The following is a 20,450-nucleotide window of genomic DNA, read 5'->3' on the forward strand; positions in this document are numbered from 1 at the left end:
TTGTAGTGTGTGTGTGGTTTGAAGAAAGAATTCTCTTGAAATGTGATAATTTGTCGATGCGGCGGCGGCGGTTGTTGGCAAAGCAGGTCAGGAAGGTAAACGCCCTTTGCCTGGCGTGCGAGTGCGCGGCGAGAGCACTTTCTACTCGAACACCTGGGTTCTGCTCGTGCGTTGCTCCAGGTACCGCGCGACCTGACCTTGCACACACCTTCCCTCGCGGTGCACATCTCGCTTCATTCCAACCCATTCGCGGCAATTCGACAAAAGAAATTTCAAAATAAGTCCTGTAATTTTGTACAGTGTATAGATTTAATTTCTTAGTGAGAGCAGTTGAATTAAATTTAAAGTGAATTAATTTGCAGTGCTCTATAAAGGATGTAAAAATTAGTCGTGCTCGCGATTAAATTTAACACGCAGGTCTCGTTTCTGTGTCGGTTGATTCGTTCACGTGTCTGATTTAATCACATTTGTCTTGTGTGTTTGTATATCGCGATATTATAGTTATAGCTGTGGTATATTATAATTGCTGCTCAATTGTGTTACAAAAGCAATTTCAAACGCACCAATTATCCGTTGCACAATATCTCACTGCTCTCAATTGTGAATTGACGTTTCAATGCATTTCACAAAATTTAAATGAAAATAATCTGAAAATTAAAAAAAAATTACACATTAAATTTTGAAGGTCGAGACACGTGATCAATTCTCATCCTGTGTAAATATTTTTACTGCACAACAAGTATGATTTGAAAAATAAAAGTCACAGGACGCAGCGCCGTCAACAGACTGCAGTTCATTTAATTAGAGGAATTTCAAAATTAGTAAAATAAACACAAATATTTTTACTCGCACCATTAATTTCTGTATTTTCATATTAGGTGATTGAAGGATGTCTTAATTTGCTTAATTCGTTTCAAAATGAGGCTTAAATGGGACACCAAACACAATTAAATAGTCAATGCTCTCTCTGCGTTGGATTTAATCATACGTTTGCCATGAGTGATGTATAAACAGCGATATTATAGTGTGCTGTATTATAATTGGAACGCAATTAGGATTGTAGCTAAAGGTATTGTAAAAAAATGCGTCTGAATAATTCATGAGATTGAGGATGAATCAACTGAACTTGCATGAAGTATTATTTTTTTTAATTTTAAAAAATTAAAGAGATCTTAGTGTAATTCAAGAATATATATTTTTTGTATTTTATAATAAAGTTAAAAGTAAAAAAATCACACTGGAATAATTATTTCTTGTTGTTTATTTTTATTTTCAAAAACAATAATTTTTTATTCTTTTGATGGATGGATTACGAGTTTACGAAACACTCTCTCGGTCTGTGCGTGTAGTAAGCGGTCAAACTGGAAAAGTAAGAAGTTGAATAATTCTCGTAACAGCTGAGTCGACATGCAGCGAGGAAAATGCTGCTGCCGCCGCCGGGAAAACAAGTTGGCCGCGTCATTGAAAAGGAGAAGAAGAAGAAGAAGTGCCAACTCAGGACACGCAATACGATGGAAAATTGCCAGCCAGCCAGCCGCCTTATTCTTGCTGCTTTTTGCGCTCAATCGGCCAATTTGCCCTCGCTTTTTCCCTCCAGACCGAAAACAAACACCTTATTCGATCTCATCGAATCCGAATCACAGGCCAAAAGTGATTTGATTCAATTATTTCTTCACCTCTACTCTGTCTTTTTTATTGGAGCTTTAAAAAGTTTTTTCTGAAATTTTAATTTTCTTCTTATTATGTAAATTAGAATAATTTATATACAATGTACCATATTTAAATTATTGATGAATTGTATTTATATCTATTAGCTAATGATCATAGTTTAAATTTAAATTCAAAATTTTAACGTTTCTAATTTGTGGAAAGAGATTTTTTAAAATATTAAATAGGACAAGAAAATAAAATCAAAATATTAATAAATTGTAATTAAAACTGTTTGCAAGATAAAATTTGTTGTTAACTTGTGCTTCGGTACGTTTTTTCTGTACGAAATATAAAATTGATTAATTTTTGTTAAAGTAGTTTTGTTTTTAGGCTCACATAGAATCTTATCGGCATGATATTTGAAAGTAAAAATTTAGCAGTGCGATTTCCTTTAAAATATAATTTTAATATCTGTCTTTCTTTGTTCCACAAAACGTTTCCCAGAACTTGACTATTATTATTGCTCATTTAGTATTACAGGCTTTTAATCGAGAATCGCATCCACATCAAACACTATGAGTAATTAACGGATCGGCTTTTTGTTCACGAGGGCGGGTCGTGCGCGGCGCGTGGTTGGCACCCCCCGCGCGAGAGCCACCCCCGAGTGACGCACGCCGAGGGCCAAGGCCGGCCGCGGGCGCGATTCGTACTTTGCCAAACAAACGGCTCTAATCACCGCCGTTTTTTCGCCCTTTTTAACTCTCGGGAGCACCGCACCGCACTTGTTGCTCGCTCTCGGCCGTAAATCACGCGCCACCGCCGCCGCCGCCGCTTTTTCTGCCTTCGTTCGCCCGGCAGCATAATGCGTGGCGCTTCCTTTTCGGCAGCCCTTTGTTTCACACGCACTGCTCTTTGACCTGCACTCTCACCGCCATCAATTTTACCTATCGACTAAGCGCGGATCGGAAAATGCGGTGTCTCAATTCTCTATGCGACGCGATAAAGGTTCATTTTCCGAGGGCGGCTGATGTTACACTGATTTCACTCTTTAAAATACATTTTAAACCATTTCGGGCACATTTATTTATGTATTAAACCATCAGTTGTTTCTCTGGTGTAGTTCCTAATAAAAATGTGATTTGTATTAAGTAATTTAAAAATGAAAAATCACTTATTTAAAAGCTCAGGAAATTTTAAAGGGGTTTAAAGCAGCTAAAAATCAGATTATATACAGCAAAATCCTGGAAAATTCTAGTCTCCAATAAATGAACTCATCCTTTAGGATTTAGTTGAAGCCAAAATTGACCAAAGTAAAGCACTGTAAATTTTTTAGAGAAGTGGCTTAAAAGTTAGCATGTTAAGGACTGTCTCCTTACTTTAAATTTGATTTTATTTCACAATAAAGAGTTTCCTTAAAGGGTTTCATGCTCTGTTAGACTGATTTCGACGAGAGGATCTGCCAAGAAAATGTGGTCGAGCGCTGTAACTTTTGAAGAAACTCTGAAAAATTTGATTTTTTGCTGTAGCAAGGCCATTTTTACTGTAACAAATTGTAGAACGAATTATTTATCGATCAACTGCATCCAACAACTCTCTTGAATTATAGACGATCAACTATTAAGAATACTTTAATCAACTGATGCTCTAGTTTTAAGTTAATTATTCCGAAATCTTGTTAGAAACTCAAATTAAAACTTACTTAAATTCGATTTTATCCAAACGTTGGTTTCCCTTCAAGCTTTTCCCTCGGAGCAAACTTTCTTGATCCGATTATGCGTGGAAGCAATCGTAAATCATATTTAAGCAGATCAAATTTCGGCAAATCCCTGCTCTTATTATTGATCATAATTTTGATTTCGACAGCTTCTGACAGGGGCAATAAAAATAAATCCCTACGCGCCGAAATAATTCATTCATTTCCAGATTTACCATTGAAAATTCGACTTTTAGTTTTCTTGAAAGACATTGAACTCGGCCCTTGAGCGGCTGCAGAACCATATCTTTTTCTCGCGCACGTAAAATGATTTGTATCCTTTTTCGAGCGAAGTCCTATTCGTGCTGCAATTGGAAAAGTGGGTTGTATGTATGTGTGCAGGCAGCCCATTGAAAGACGTGCTCGATTTACGACATGCAACCAACGAACCTTTTTTGAAAGGAAATAAAGAGCTCGAGAGAGTCAATCGCTTTGCCATATATACAAGTGTTTGCGTCTTCATGCACACTCGAGAGCTTTATTTTCCTCAGCGTCTGCGTGTTATCTCTGCGGCTGATTATCAGAGTTATTTACCGCGCCGACGAGATATTGAGAAGTGTTCCAAAAATTGCTCTCGCAGGAAAAGAAATTGAAAGTTCAGTTGAATTGTTCTTGTTTGACTCTCTTTCGTTGCTCTAACGAGACCAATTGAGGCAATCAGAGCGGACGCCGAATAAATTGCTGCCGCTGAGCAGAGAGAGGAGCCAATTTCAGTCGTTTAGCACATTGTTAAACAAGTCCATGCCCTCGGTTTGTTTCACTTTCAGCTCTGCTCGCATTGCACTTACTTTGTCAAGAGAGAAAGAATGGGTGTTTAAATCACTCAAAGAGCATTTTTTCGTCAGTAATTTAACCCTTAACCTAAAAGGGGTTCGAATTTTAGAAATAAATTCAATAAAATATTATTTTTTGCTATTCATTTTGGGGGAAATCGAATTTTCTTCCGTAATAAAAAATGTACTTTCTTGTTTAGAAGTAAATTCCCACGAAAAATATTTTAATTCACGAAAGAGAGCAACAAAAGCGACAGCGTGCACAATAGGCCGTGGTAATTTTATTCGATTGTTGCCATTGTCATTTAAATAATTGTTGCACTTTTTAGTTTCGATTGTGTGCACGCGCGCGTTGTCGAAAGTTGAACGAACTGCTCTTGAAATTTACTCTCAGCTCTGCACTGCGGACGAATTTACACACTCTCTCTAAGTGGACGCGGCGTTTAGTCGATCACCCCGATTATTTCGTGAGTCATTCTATTTTTCTGGTAGTTTCTCTTCCAAATATACAGATTGTAATTTTTTTTTTGTTCATTGGCTGATTCATTGCGTCGGAAGAACAAATTCACAGTGAAATATAATTAGATTTCTTCCAAATGCTAAGGAAAAAAGCGACATGAGGGGAGGGAAAAGGAAAATTTGACAAGAAAAATACAAAAATATTTACTCCAAATTAAAAAAAAAAAAATAAGTTTTAACAAAATTAATTTAGTAACGGTGAAAGACAGAAAATACAATAAGTTAGTTATTTAATGTATAGTAATAAATTAATTTTTATAACATTGCTTTAGAAGAAAAAAATTAATTATTATTAAAATTGTTTTATATTTAATTTAAAAACAATAGTTTTTTACTAAATTTTCATTATTTTTTACTATAAAAAAGTACGAATTTAAGTTAACATCAATATTTTATCAAGTTATCTGGTATGCCCAATTTCATCTACAGGTATAAACATATGTATATGAATTATAATGAACAATGAAGAGAATATCAAGGGAGGCAAATTCCATGCTGTTAAATTATAACATTTAAAGTATATAAACCCTCTACATTGCTATAGAATGGTGAAAGGAAGTTTTTGTATATATATCTTAACAAAAATAGAAAAGCAAAAATTTTGGTATATCTATCCTCGTTTTTTCCAATATATTAATATCTTTTTTTTCTATTATTAATTCCCAGCAAACTTTATAAAGTTTTTCGTGCAAAATTTCCTTCCATATTTTCTAACAGGTTTGCGCATAGCGTCCATCCAATTCCCTATACTGTAGTAGTAATTTCATAAAACTTTGACTATAATTTAAGTATTTTCTAAATTTTCCACGTTATTTTTTTTCTTTCCTGGATATAAAAATGACTCATTTAGGCTATTGAAAATTGTTTGATGATTGAGATTAAATTTTGAAGTTATTCGTTATTCTCTCATAAAGATATTATTTTTATAGCTGCTAATAAATTGCAACATTCAGAAATCTGAAGCAGGAAAGCTCTGGAATAAACAACTGACAACCGAAAAACACTTTTATTACGTTGTTGAGACTGACTTTAAAAAATCCCTTCACAAAAACGTCAGTTTTGGGCGATTTTTTGTTTTAATTTTGCTGTTTTGTAGGCGTTAGGGATTCTCATATAGGACACAGGATGCTAAATTTAAATTGGTAAGGATTTTTCTCAAGTAAAATTTAAAAAATCAGTGGATTTTCCAATTTTTTCCGCTTTGAAACAATTTTATTGCTGCAAAAAGCGGCTTATTTTAACAAATTTCCGGAAACACTTTTTTAAATTTTCAAACCCTGATACGTGCCAATTGTTGTGCAGATTTTTCTCCGTCCTTGGGAATAGTTCCAAGAAGTGTGGTTTGCACAGCAGAAAAGTGGACGATTCTCATTTTATTTCTCTTCTCGTCGAGTGAATTTCACAGCTTTTGTTGCTCAACTTTTGATTGCTGCACTGCACTGGCTCGTCGTTGCAGTTTAGCTGTTTTGATGGGAACAAAAGTACACACAGTATATATAAAAGCACGGATTTCGTCAGAGAGACGCGGCGGGTGTCGCAAAAGCCGCAAAGTTGCCAGGGTTGCCAGCCGCCCGGATGCCAAAACCGGACTTTCCACTCTCTCCGCGCAGTGCACGTCCCCGAAACGTCTGGACGTTTTTTTTTGCACTAATTTTTAAGGCCTCCTCCCATCTACAGATCAGAGCTTGTTTATTTTTCGGGCTGCGATCAACTGGCAACCGCGTGTTCGAGCGCTAATTGCAGCAGCCGTTGTTTTTGCTGATTATTCGGCTCGTGTGAGAGGAGAGCGGACGCACCCACGCTCTCTGGCCCCCAAGACGGCCACGACGACGACGACGACAAAGAACGCAAGACTTTGAACGAGACGACATGCGGGCCGCGCTGCTGTTCCGCCCCAGGTGTCTCAGGTGCGCTCCACAATTATTTTAATCCGCCGCCACCTGCCCGATCCGAGGCCGAGCTTATTTTTCCCATTCCTTTTCCATATCTACCGTAATTTAGCTGCCACACCGGAAAAACTCTTTCAAGGTCAATTATGTGATCGACACTTTTGGTTTTTTTTATCTGTTCTGACGGTCGCCCGTGCTTTTTTTCCTTATCGACTGCTGGTTTCTGATTTAATTGTCACGCTGAAGGTAGACAAAAATTGTCCATTAATTTATGATTCTAAATGAAATGGGCCAAGAGTGGATGTTCATTAAATTCGAAAAAATGTTTTTAAAATGACTGAAATTACTATCTGAAAATTGTGAGGGAGCTAAAATTTTCCCAGGTCACCGTTTAAGTTTCTGAGATCGGCTCTAATGTTTTTAAGCTAAAATATAGCGGTGAGCACTGTCTCCTTTTCACATAAATCGCGATTTATTTCTGTAACAGGGAAAATTTGCCTCTTAATTCGATAGATCTTAGGAAAATTGGGCCAATTCTAATATTTAAACTGTTAAATTGGTCCTGATTTCATCTTTGCACATTTTAAATACGAATTTTTGCTCACTCCCAGGACTAGTTAGACCTAAGAGTGCTCTTGAATTTGCGAGTTTTAGGCCAAAGCTGAAAATGAACTTCAAAGAAGAGAGCGCATTTTATTTCCTCCTATTTTATTTTTTTTTATTTTGCTATTAAAAGCAGATTCCCCTCACAAAAAGCAACACACCTTTTTTTGTACATTTCTCGCTGCGAGGAGAATCTGAAACCTTGGTGAACCGTGCGAAATCACGAGAAAAATCGTAATAATTGCTGATTTCCTCTTATGCACTTTGGTTCCTATTAAATGTTTGCGTTCTTTAAAAAAATTAAAAACTAATCGCATCTTTACGTTTCACAATAAATAATTTTAAACAACCGATTGCTAAAGGCCCTGTTTTGTTTTAATAGTATCTCATTATTTGAGAGTGGAATAATATTGGTCTGTCATAAATTAGTACACATTTTTAAATTTAATATCTCGTATTTTGGCAAGAACGTCTCTGCAAGAAACATGCATTGTTAGGAAACAATATTTAATTAGAAATTTTGGAGAAGCAGTCTTCTGACAAACGTGGAAATAATCGTGAGTCAAGTAATTGCGCGTACAATTTGATAACTTCGAGTACATTTCTAAGTTCCGACCCAAATCACGCCCAGAAAAGCTAAAAATTTTTAAAATCTCTTATTTAATTTCTTTTAACTCCAATAAAATGCTCTAAATTCCTGATAAGGTATTTATTTATTTTTATTCTTTACAAATAATTATTTAGAAAGGCATAAATAGACGTTTTCATTTTTTCGGTAAACTATACGGTGGCATTTTGTGTTCGTTCTGTTAAGATGGACAACAATTGAAATTAATTTAAATTGTTGAATACAATAAACAGTTATGTAGTCAAATATTTACAATTAGTTGAATAATAATGTCATAATTGCAGGGTGCAATATTCAAATTAAGCCCAAGTGAAAGTTTGTTTTAAGAATTTGCCTAGTTTCCCGAAAAATTAGTCAGTTTTGTCAATGATTTTTTCGCTTGATTACGATTTCTCTCGTCGGTGTGCGAATTATGAGGAAAATTTCCCTAAATTTTGAAACAAATCGTGATTTTACAGTTAGGAAACAGTGCTCGCCACTTGACAGTACGCAAACTTAGAATTTGATTTTCTCAGAAATTTTAACAGCAACATGAGAAAATTTGAGCCTTAACCCAATATTCAGCGATTTTCTAAAGGTAATAAATTTATTTTTCGGATTTTTTCAGTACTCATCCACTTTGAAACCGAACAACATTTCCAGAAAATTCTGTCTGTTTGTCTGATCTTTTCAAATACAGCATGCAGCCAAGTATACTATTTCTCCTCTCTGCTTGAAATCTGAATATTTTATATTAAAGAGGAATGATACTGGAAAAGCCTGGAAAATGCTTGTTTCCAATGCACAAACTCATCCCTTAGGATTCAGTTAAAGCCTAAATTGACCTAAGGAGCGCTGTAATTTTTTGAGAAAATTGGCTTGAAAGTTAGCGTGCTTTTCAAATGGTAATGGCTGTCTCCTTACTTGAAATCCGATTTAATTTCAAAACCAAGAGTTTCCCCAATAAGTGGCATACACCGTAAATCTCGACGAGAGGAATCGAAATATGCCAAGAAAAAAGAAAATATGTTCGAGCACTGTAAATTTTGGAGAAAATTGGCAAAATTTGAATTTTTATTGTAGCAAGGGCCGTTTTTTACTATTGCAAATTGTTGAACAAATTGTTTATCGGTCAATTGTTTAAGGCATCCAACAATTTAAATAATTTTCAATTGTTGCCCAGTATCATTCCACTTTAATTTCAAGGAGTTTTCCCAACATAAAGGCATACTCCAATGCTCTTTTGTAGAGTTTGTAGACTATTCGAACAAAAGCAACTTACTGAAACAATTGAAATAATTATTTCATCATTAGTTGTTGAAAGTTTGATTGTTGGCTGGCTGCGCTGGCTGGAATAGAGAATAGCAAAATCGCGTGTTCTGAGGACGGAATATAATTGGTAAGGCAATGAAGACCTGCTGTTTCAAACTCAACTCTGCATCAGCTCTCGCGTCTCGGATTGCTGAACTGGCAAATTAAGTTTGTAAATTCACAACTGGCGCACGTGGTGAACACGGCATGTTCATCGCGATGTGTGATAATCTTTGACATTAACACACACTAGCTGCAATGCGTCGCTCCAAAAATCGCCTGATTTTTAGTACTTTTCAAGTTATTGTAAAAAAATGAATTACAAACCACCGTTAGCTAGCGCGACTGACAAATAATGCTTTAAAGTGAAGTTTAATAATTGATTAATGGACTGAAGGGCCGGAGACTTTTTTATTTTTTGCTGGCGTGGCTGTGGCTGTGAGACCCCTAGATTTAGGGGGTTTCTTGACGCTTAAAATTGTATGATTTATTGAGTTCATTTTGATAGCATAGTGACATTTCAAAGGTCAAATAAAAATAGTCGATCATCAGCTGTTTTCTAGACTCTATCATTTGATAAAAAAGCCAGCAATCTCAAGAAATCAAATTCCATTTTCGGAACTGAGATTAAATAGCTAACAGTTTTCGTGTATGCGGAGTTTAAAAATAACTTTACAATATTTTATTCTGCTCCAAAAAGGTTAATCAATTATTGCTGTTTTTTTAAAGTTATGGTCGACTCTTTATGGTTTCAAAGTCGAATTAGACGGGATTTTGACGCATCAATTTAGAAAAAATTACTCGTTTTTTGATTGAAAACAATTTCGGGCTAAATATTTCCACCAAATAACATTTAAATATAATGAGATTGCACTTTTCCGCGGTCAATGTATCGATTTAAATGTTTTTAAGGCTCTTTTCAGACGTTAATAGACCCTTTTGGCAGTTTTACACAGTTTTATACTATTTATAACGGCCCTAAATTTCACGATCAGTGCTAATTTTATGGTCCCGCAACTATTGGAAGCTTCAGAAAAAAATTAGACTGTCTAAAAGTTACAAATTTTGATGCAAAAATTCCTGAGATGTGGGTGCACTCGCGAGCCAGAGATAGCTAAGCAACTGAGAATTATTATATAATAAGCGAGCGAGCGAGGCAGAGATTGCTGTGCCGAGTTGCGGCCCGCGGCTTGTCGGCCGTCGGTGCGCGGCGCGGCTCGCGAGTTTGAAAGGGCGCGTGCGCCTGCTAATGTGCTTCTTGTCGGGGTATTTATTTGGCGCAGCTGGGCGGTGGACGGAGGCAGTCGAGCCGCAACTACGGCGAAACGACCACTCCTCAGCCTCAGCATGGCAGACCTGCACAGGGACAGACTCGGCCAGCGGCCCATCAGCTCCAAGCCGTCCGACGACGACACCTGTCCGGGCCTGGTGCGCGGCATCGACCGCCTCCGCGACCCGCACCTCAACAAGGTCAGTGCCTGCTGAAAAATCATGCCCCTTTTTGCCTTTTGTATTTCTGGAAATTAACCGGCTGCCGGCCTTGAATGTCTGCTCCAACTCCGGTTCGAGAGGCGCTCATTCAAGCTCCCTGGATAATTTCTTTCTTTCTTTCGATTGCACTTTTGCGTTGCATGCGGACCGGCCGTATCGATCCGGCAATCGCACCACGTGATTTTCATTCAGCTGATCGCCCTCTGCTCTCACCTTCAAATTCGACTTTTCTATTCTCCCCCTCCCCGCCGCGATTCTAGAGCAGCCGACGCGACCCTCTTGTTTCCGCTAATTTTTCTTTAGTTCCCCCTAGAACGAAAGCAACAAGGAAATTTAATGCTTTTTAATCTCTAGCAATTTCTAAAACATTTTTTTTTCTTTTTTTTCGAACCAATTCTGCACGAATTTTAAATAAAACACTGCAGTGCAAAGCACAATTATATATTTTTCTCAAATTTTTCAAAATAAACCTACTGTAACAATATATATGTATTTATGAATTAACTTTTTATGGTTGAATATTAATTTAGAAACACTCAATTTTAATATACTTAATTTGTTTTTATTTGAAGGCCAAATAAAACTTAATAATTATGGTCTTAATACAATGATTCGACTTGCAATAATTTTTTGATCAAAAACAGAAATTTAATATATTAAATTTTTCATCTCATACCGTTGTCAACAGTTTTATGTAGGTTTAAAAATTAAAACTATATAAACGAGAGTTTTGTTAAAAATTGAAACGTTATTGTTAATAAAAAAACAGTTATTAATATTAATAAAGTTCTCTATATAGTGCTAGGTTTTTATACAAAGTATTAAAGTGTCTGCAATAAATTACAAGCTGAAAATTAAATTTTTAGCTAAGAAATCGATACTGCACAACTCTAGAAAATCCATATTGCCAAATTAACTTAAGTAGAATTTTTTTTTTCTTTAAAAGTGGCACTCACTGCCAAGAAAATATGATCAAGATGAGCGCTTTAAATTTAGGAGAAAACTGTCAAAATTTTAATTGTATTTTGATAACTGCGCATCGTGATAAAAAAAAATTACAAATAAAATCCCGCATCACATGACTTTTCCAATTCTCGCCACGAGTTGCGGATGCCCCGTGGAGATGCGGATCAGCAGTTACAGAGCCGTGGCATTGAATTATTTGCAACTCTAATGAAAGTGAAAACGGCAAATCATGCCACCGCCGCGCGTTCTTCCACAATCACGCGACATAAACGCGCGCGCGGCGGTGACTCTGCTTATCTTTTTCCTTATACAACCGCCAGCTTCAATAATCATAATTATTTACTCACTGCCCTGACGTCACGACTGTTTTCCCGGAACGGCTCTGTTATTTGGTTTGAACTAACGAAAATAGACCGTGAATTTTCGCCTTTTAAATTATTCGGTGCGGGCGAAGAAATTTTTAGAAAACGCGCCAGAGCAAATATCGAGAGTGTAGGAGAAATTTATAATGCTCTGAAAACTGTTGACACAGATTTCGCAAATCAAATAATTTAATTTCATGGATTTAAATTTTCTAGTGGAATTTTTACCCAATTTGACCTAATTTTTTTCTTCTGTCTGCAGACAACAATATGCAATTTTCTTGCTAGATTTTAAAAAATAAATAATATTTCTCAATAACTGCTTTCAATATTTTTCTAAAAATTTGCTCCTATTTTGACGGTTATTATATTATATTCTTATATTTTGCAGCTTTTTATTGTTGATCCAGTAATGATTTTAGGACAGGAAAACTGGAAGAGCTCCATAGAAATATTCATTTTTTTCTGAAAATATTAAAAAAATAGTTTCTTCCCACACAAGCCCAAAGATTGTACAAAAAAAAAAAATAAACTGTTCATTAATTTAGCTACAAAAATTAGACTTGCAGGTTCATGAAGATATGCTTTTTTGCGTGTTTCAGTTTTTTTCTGCTCAAGAGTGGACGCCTTTTGTGCGAAAACACACTTTAATGACAGCGAAGAATTTTTTACCTGAGAAAATAAACTCACTGGCATAATTAGAAATTAAATTCACTGTTTAATTTTTTTTTTTATTTTCTTACAAAAATTAAGAGGAAGCTTAAAAGTTTTGAAACTTCTAGAATCGTTTATCTGGGTTCAGATCTAATTGCTTGGGGAATTCAACCTCTCCTTGTCAGGGTTAGAAATGCCAATTCGGCTTTATCACAAAAATCCCGTTTTTGCCCTATTCCGGAAAGTGATAGGTAATATTCCTTAGACCTGAGAAGGTGCAAAATTCCCGAATCTCATATCTGGACCTAATTATACAATCCTAAAACTTTAAAACTACTCACGTTCGTCAGGGACTGATTTTTGAGGCATAGAAAAAGCAATTTCAGACGAATTTGATCTATACATTTTTTTATCAGGTGTAAAATTTAACTGAAGTATTGACACTTTAAAAATTCAGGCTAAATAATTATTCTTAATGAAAACGAAAATAAAAAGGAATATAAAATCAGGCTAGTGTGGGTTTACCCTGCGGGCAGGTCGAGTCAATTTAGGTGAAGTCGCTTTGCGCCTAAAAAAATGATATTCGATCCTCTCATCAATCTCGGCGTGGAGGACGGGTTTATTATTTTCTCCGCGTTGAAATTTGCTCTCTCTCTCTCTCTGCGTGTTTGCCATGCTTGGAGAGACGCGCACGTTGCATGATCCACGTAAGCGCTGTTAAAATTCCTGCGGTGCGGCCACCAGGCTCCGGCCGGCAGCCAAAAGAAAACTCAATTACGCTAATTGGACCGCTTAAACTGCATTTTCCGCTTTCTTCGCACTCGCAAACGAGAGGAAAATTTTCTTTCTCTGCGCTTACATAATTCATGACGTTTTCGCTCCCGTGAGAGACGGACGGAAGTGTGTTATCATCTTTCTTTCTTTCCTTCGTGAAGAGATGCATTTTATTACGTCGGGTGTGTGTGTGTCTCAGCTTTTTGTCTGCTCGAGTGGACGACTTTTGTGCAACAACAAAACTCGGCTTTTATGACAGCACACTCGCTCCAAACCGAGATGAATATGTTATGACACGTGTTGATGCAAACACGCTTTTCATTTTCATTCTTTTGTGAATGTGATGCCACTCACTCTTCCTCTCCACGACATTATTTCTGTGAAAAAAGTGAAAAAAATGTCTTTTTTAATGCACGACAGAAGGGAAAGATTTTTAACAGCGCTGTGATTAATTATAAAAAAAGGAAAAATTATGAAATTAATAATTAAAATTTTTTGATAACGAAATGGAAGTTCTGACCCTATTTCCAGACTTTTCCGTCAGATGCCGCTGCACGCAATCTAGTGGTAGATCGGTTAATTAGCAGTCAGGCGGTGTTCGTGATTATTAGCATTTTGCATGACAAAAAGATCGAGATTTACAGACGCGTATGCAAATTTCGGCGCAAGCACGACCGCATTTTATCAGACTCGAGAGGCCCGAGCTAACAGTAGGCAGGAAGTTGAGTGTTAAATTCCCCTGGAACACAGCAATACACAGCCCCTTTTGCCTTGCAAGTCTATTTTAATTTTTTATTAAAGGCTGCAAATTATTTTTTTACATTTCATAACTGGAACTTAAAACTGTATTTACCTTTGAATAATTTTAAATAACAGAATGTTAATTTTGGCACGTAAAAATAAATAAAAAAGTAAGTAAAATAATTTGCAAAGCATTTGGGCAATTAATAAACCAATAAAAACTGTCATTTAAAATTATTTTTCATCTTTCAACTCATGAAAATCACAAACAAAAACAAAAGTGGATAATAGGGGTCAAAGATCGACCTATTACGATAATTATATTCAAAAAGATTGCTGCTGATTTGCATTTGACCCCTATTTCTCAGGCTCATTGATTCACTTCTCCTGACATAGGGGGCGCTTGGGGGCGAGTCACGCGACGCCCGGGGGTGGAAGGGGGCGGAGGAGGCGGCAGTCGGTGGCTGACACGCGGCGGCGGCGATGCCATGGACTCGGAGTGGGAACGCATCGGGGCCCTGCGGCCCTCGCACCGGCCCCTGCGTGCCGACGTCTTCGTCGAGGGCCTCTTCGAACCCGACGGCGTGGTAGAAAAAAATTCATTATTCATCCGGTCTTCGGGTCGCAGTTTGTTTTATCCGGGCTGTCTCTCTTTCTCGTTGCTGCTCCTCCATAATTGATGCAATGCGGATTTCAACCGCTGCATAAGCTTCTCTTCGCTCGATTCAAACTCAATTCAACTCCTCTATTTGTTTATAATTTTACTGTTATTGCGGTTCCTGTGTCCCTTGTTAAATTTACATTAAATTTTCTTTAGAGTAGCATCGATCGTTGTTAAAATTTAGATATTGTCGAATTTTGATTTTTGAGCGCACTATTTTCCTATTGAAAATTGTTATTTATTTGGCTTTGAAGAAGATTTGCCACCAATTCGGATAGGTCGTGACGAGTTCAAAAGTCAAACTCAGCCACAAGGTCAAGTAGGGCCAATTGTAAAAAAAAATCCGAAAAAAATTGATTTTAAGCGTGGCATATTGTCAGTTTGTTTAATTCTTGCTGGGCTGGGAGTTTTTGAAAGGTTTGTTAAGTATAATAAAAGTGTTGTTGATTTTAGATGGTTTTTTAGAGCAATGTTTTTTTCAATGGGAAAAACGACATTCTTCACCATTTTAACGAGGATTAATTTTCTTGAAGACTTCATGTTCATTTAACTGCTTATAAAAATCCCTAGAAACCTTTTTACGATATGCAAGTGACTGGTTAATTATCAATTTCTTGTACCAAAAATGCAAATACGTTTTTATTTTAATTTTTCCCCCACTAAATTGAAAATTGGAGATGTTAGTTGAAAAATTCATTCATGTTTTTTTTTTTAATTATATTTTAAATTTTCTGTTGCTGTTCTTAACTTACCATAGTTTTCTGTTTGTCCTTAATTCATAGCTAAACTAAAAATTATTAATTTCAATTATAAGGGCAAAAACTGCCTTCAAGAAACTGATAAAAGTTCGAAAAAACTGCTATATTATGCATTTAAAAAAATACAACACCAGAAATGACATTTTTAATCAACTTTTTCCTGAATAGTAATTTTACAGAGCGGTTTTTGATTGTTAATTCGACAATTTTATCTTTTGTAATCCTTGCATCATCTAGCATGCATTTAAAGAGGTCTGCGAGATTTCAATTTAATTTTAAAAAGGATATTTCGTTGAAAAATCCGACTCGGTTGTAATTTTTACTTTCTTGATGGCAAAAATACTTTATAATCTTCATTTAAAGATTTAAAGGTAAAACTGACATACACAAACAATTAAAAAGGTAATTTCGAGTCCATAAGTTCAACCTGAAAATTTCAATTTAGAAAAAATGTCCCACCAAATTCCAAAATTTTGCATCTTTGCACAAATGAATGGCAATTTGGATTATTTCTAAATGTTTTTGGCAGTTATATACGGTTTCAGTTCGTTTGTATGAATTAAAATTTCTCATTTGATAGCCCTGTGACGGTTGGAAGCTTAAAAAATTGCCGACCGTTAAAAATTCACAGCCATAATTATTGGAAATTTTTGTTACTGCCGGGTTTAACGTTTTTCCACACCCAGTTTTACCAAAAATTAGAAACAGCAATAATCGAAAATCATTTTGGGCACCTAATTTGAGCCAGTAGATATTAGCTTCAAATTTAGGAATTCAATTTCTAATAAAATTTATTTAATTATAGCAAAATATTTACAAGGTATATACATTTAATAACACGTTCCTTAAAACTAGAATCGTTCCTTTTTAAATACTGTTGAGTAATTAATTATTATTTCTCAGCCATTTTACCAGACTGCCTGAAAACCGTACCTTCAAGCAATCAATTTAGCCAGGCATTTTTAAAAGCCATCATTTTATCCAGTAAAGTTGCTTTCTTTCGAAATGTTCTCTACCAGATAATAAATTAACAGCAGTAAATTTCCTTGTAAACCACCCAAACAAAAAACAAGCTCCGTTTTATTAATTAACCCGTTTTAATCTACGCAAATAAAATTTTCACTGCACGTTGTAAAAGGTGAGCAGAGAATTCCATTTACGTGGAAACACGATTAGCCGGCGGTGTAATTGTAGCTAGCGTTAATGTGTGTAGTTGTGCGTGCTAATTTAATTTTAAATTGGATGTTGCAGGGGATGGCGTTCACCCTGGAGGAAAGGCAGGCGCTGGGCATCCACGGACTGCTGCCGCCGCGCTTCAAAACGCAGGACGAGCAGCTGGAGCTGTGCAAACTGAGCGTGAACAGGTACTCCGAGGACCTCAACAAGTACATCTACCTGACAGGCCTCCAGGTGCGTCGCCCGAATTAAAAAATAGAGAACAAATTGCGGGAAAGCAGCTCAGATTTCTGATTGGAAACGGTTTTTCGCCTCGTAAATAATAATTATTATTATTAGTACACTTTGTGCAGCTGGGAATTGAGTTGTGCTGCGGTGAGTCACCGCGAGTCTGGTCAATATCTCAATGATTGCTATAGCTCGCTCGCGGTCAGACCTCTTTTGCTGCGAGAAAGCCAACTCGGGCGCAGAGAATGAAGCCAGTGAGGCGTGTAATTTGAAAAATCGATCCTGTTATTACGACCAGGCACACACATAATCAGGACTAGCTGCTGCTGCTTACGTCACTTTTCATTCACGACGATTTCTTTGTCTTCCTTGAATTCCACCGTGAAAACTGTTTATTTGTAAGCGGACCAAATTTCTCCTTTCATATGGGTACGGAAGTAAAAGGAAATCCTGTTAAACATTTTATTTTTTTACTGTACCTGAGAAGGGTGAAGTAATGGTAACCTGAGAAAATTTAACCTGCAGCCATTATTAGGAATCAATTTATTTGGAATACAATTTTCATAAATTGATTTAAAATAAAATACTAGCACAACAGCTTCCAAACTTTTAGAATCATTTTGTAAGGATTTGATTGAGTTTTGTGGACAATTTTAACATTCCATATCAATCAGGGGTTGATTTATTGTGATTAGAAAATTAATGTTTTAAACAAAAAATATCACTTTTCTCAATTTTCAGAAGAAGAAAATGAATTTTTCCTTTACTTGCAAGGTTCCAAAATTTCAGAATCTAATATCTGTGCTAAATTGTAGAATTCTGAAAAATTGAATCACCCTACCATTATCAGGGGCTGGTTTATGAGGGGTAGAAAAAGCGATTTCGGTAAGAATTTATCTATAAATCTCATTTTTTCAAGATTTGAGATTTAATTAAAAATTAAATTTAAGTTTGTATCACTGTAAAATATATGAGAAACGCAAATCTAGGTATAGGTGCATGCAATAAAAATATAAAACTACCCCTAAGTGAGCCAGGGGTTGATATTTTGGGGATAGAAAAGTTGGTTGAACGTAAAATACCGTCTTTTCTCAATTTTTATTTAAAATGAAGTCTGCAATATTTTAGCCAAACTTCTTACAGTCAATCTCAGGGTTCAGATTCATGACCCTGAAAATTTAGACCCCCTGAGGTCGAACATTGGTCGGTTTTTAAAGAGCGAAAACATCTACTTTGTTCAATTTTTCAATATTTTCTCATTAAAATCTTATGTTAATCTTAGCTGCTACCCTGATAGTTTAAAATTGTCCAATTTTTAAAGAGTTTGAAGAGTTTTTCAAAAAAATTAATAATTTACAGGACCGTAATGAGCATCTCTTCTACCGGCTGTTGTCCGAGAACGTAGAAGAAATGATGCCGATCGTGTACACACCGACCGTTGGGCTTGCCTGCCAGAAATTCGGACTGGTATACCGGCGGCCACGCGGCCTCTTCATCACGATCCACGACCGCGGCCATGTGTACGACGTGCTGCGCAACTGGCCCGAGTCGGACGTGCGCGCCATCGTGGTGACCGACGGCGAGCGCATCCTCGGCCTCGGCGACCTCGGCGCCTACGGCATGGGCATCCCGGTCGGCAAGATGGCGCTCTACACCGCCCTCGCCGGCATCAAGCCCCACCAGTGCCTGCCCATCACCCTCGACGTCGGTACTAACATCCAGGTATGAGCCCTGAAATCGAGAGTTGGAGGGGGAGGGGCGTAGCAAGCGGGAGTTTTAAATAGTAGGCGTAATTAGAGATAAAAAAAAATCGGCGGGAAATTTAAAAGGAAGTAGAATTTGATCGAAATGGGGGTAAGAATTGGCGGGAATTTCTTTAACGGGACGAATCATCGAGTCAAATTTAAATTTTGGTTGTTTTTTTCCTTGGATTTCAATATTTTATTATTTTCTGGGTTATTTTAGTCGCTGTTGGACGACCCTCTGTACATCGGCCTGCGTCAGAAGCGAGTGACAGGCGCCGAGTACGACGACTTCATCGAAGAGTTCATGCAAGCGGTGGTGCAGCGCTACGGGCAGAACACGCTGATCCAATTCGAGGACTTTGGCAACCACAACGCATTCCGCTTCCTCGAGAAGTACCGCAACCAGTACTGCACCTTCAACGACGACATTCAGGGCACCGCCTCGGTCGCCGTCGCAGGACTCCTTGCCTCCCTCCGCGTCACCAACACGAAGCTCACGGAAAACACCTTCGTCTTCCAGGTTAGTTTTTTATCTCCAGTTTATAATTTTCTCTTGTTAAAAATTAAATTTCAGGGCGCGGGAGAAGCTGCAATTGGAATTGCGGACCTGTGCGTGATGGCGATGATGGAGGAAGGCGTGAGCGAGGAGGAAGCGCGCAAACGCGTCTGGATGGTCGATTCCAAGGGCCTGATCGTCAAGGACCGACCCGATGGTGGTATTTCGGGGCACAAATTGCGCTACGCCCGCGCCCACCCACCCATCCGCACCCTGGCCGAGGTGGTCAAGACGGCTAAGCCGTCCGTTCTGATCGGTGCTGCGGCAATTGGCGGCGCCTTCACCCCAGAAATTCTTCAGGTAAACATTTACTAGAAAATGGGGATTGTTATTAAATAAATAGCAGCCTTTTTCCTCTAATTAATGACTGGTTTGAAAATTTCGCGCGCTTTTTATTGCATCATCTCGCGTAATTTCAATCATCCCTTCTTTTAAATTAGAATTTTGGGAGAGTTCTATGTTCTAAGGCTTAAAAACTATCCGTATTTCTTAATAGTTATAGTTAAACTTTCCTGGAGGGGTTATAATTCGCGGGAACTTTGAAAAAGAGGGTGTAACCTTAAAGAATTTAGATTTAAATTTAAAAATTAACCTTTAAGGTGATGAAAGTTAACTTAAAGATTTAAATTTAGGTGATAGAAGTCCAGATAAGTCCGAAAGAAATGTGGCTATACGAAATTTTCGAAATTTTTCAATTTTCAAGTCTGAACTATCTAAACTTTAAAATTAAAATAGATCTTGAACTCTATACCGTTCCCAAATTTATTATATCAGCCAAAAACCTGCAGATTTCCCTCATTTACCCTAATTTATATCGTGTTTCTGCCCGATTTCAGGATATGGCGACATTCAACGCGCGACCAATCATATTCGCTCTGAGCAACCCGACAAGCAAGGCTGAGTGCACGGCTGAACAGGCGTACCAAAACACGCAGGGCAAAGTGGTATTTGCGAGTGGCTCGCCCTTCCTGCCGGTCACCTACCAGGGCAAGACCTTCTACCCTGGTCAGGGCAACAATGCCTACATCTTCCCTGGCGTGGCGCTCGGCGTCATCTGCACCGGCATCCACCACATCAGCGATGAGCTCTTCCTCATCGCCGCACAAGTAAATTTTTTGGCAAACACACACTGCTAAATGTCAACTACTTTTGCGATTCGGCTAAACGAAAATTTAAATATACTCTGCTGATATCACAAATTTTTCTTGGAAGAATTTAGCTGCTACACTGCAA

General features: G+C 37.3%; 1 protein-coding gene across 4 annotated transcripts in view; it reads left to right on the forward strand.

Annotated features, from left to right (window-relative positions):
* Positions 1-20,450, forward strand: part of LOC135938980 (NADP-dependent malic enzyme-like) — a 60,916-nt gene that overhangs the window by 39,216 nt on the left and 1,250 nt on the right. For 3 of the 4 annotated variants that reach the window (XM_065483078.1, XM_065483079.1, XM_065483080.1), the window contains exons 2-7: positions 10,389-10,575; positions 16,764-16,922; positions 18,276-18,638; positions 18,882-19,181; positions 19,236-19,517; positions 20,054-20,323. In XM_065483078.1, the coding sequence (XP_065339150.1) occupies positions 10,389-10,575; positions 16,764-16,922; positions 18,276-18,638; positions 18,882-19,181; positions 19,236-19,517; positions 20,054-20,323 (1,561 nt within the window). Of the gene's footprint in view, positions 1-6,456; positions 6,603-10,388; positions 10,576-16,763; positions 16,923-18,275; positions 18,639-18,881; positions 19,182-19,235; positions 19,518-20,053; positions 20,324-20,450 lie in introns of those variants that run through there. The other variant, XM_065483081.1, reaches the window with a different exon arrangement.

Source organism: Cloeon dipterum, chromosome 3 (genome assembly GCF_949628265.1).
Source record: "Cloeon dipterum chromosome 3, ieCloDipt1.1, whole genome shotgun sequence".
NCBI classification, from domain to species: domain Eukaryota; kingdom Metazoa; phylum Arthropoda; class Insecta; order Ephemeroptera; family Baetidae; genus Cloeon; species Cloeon dipterum.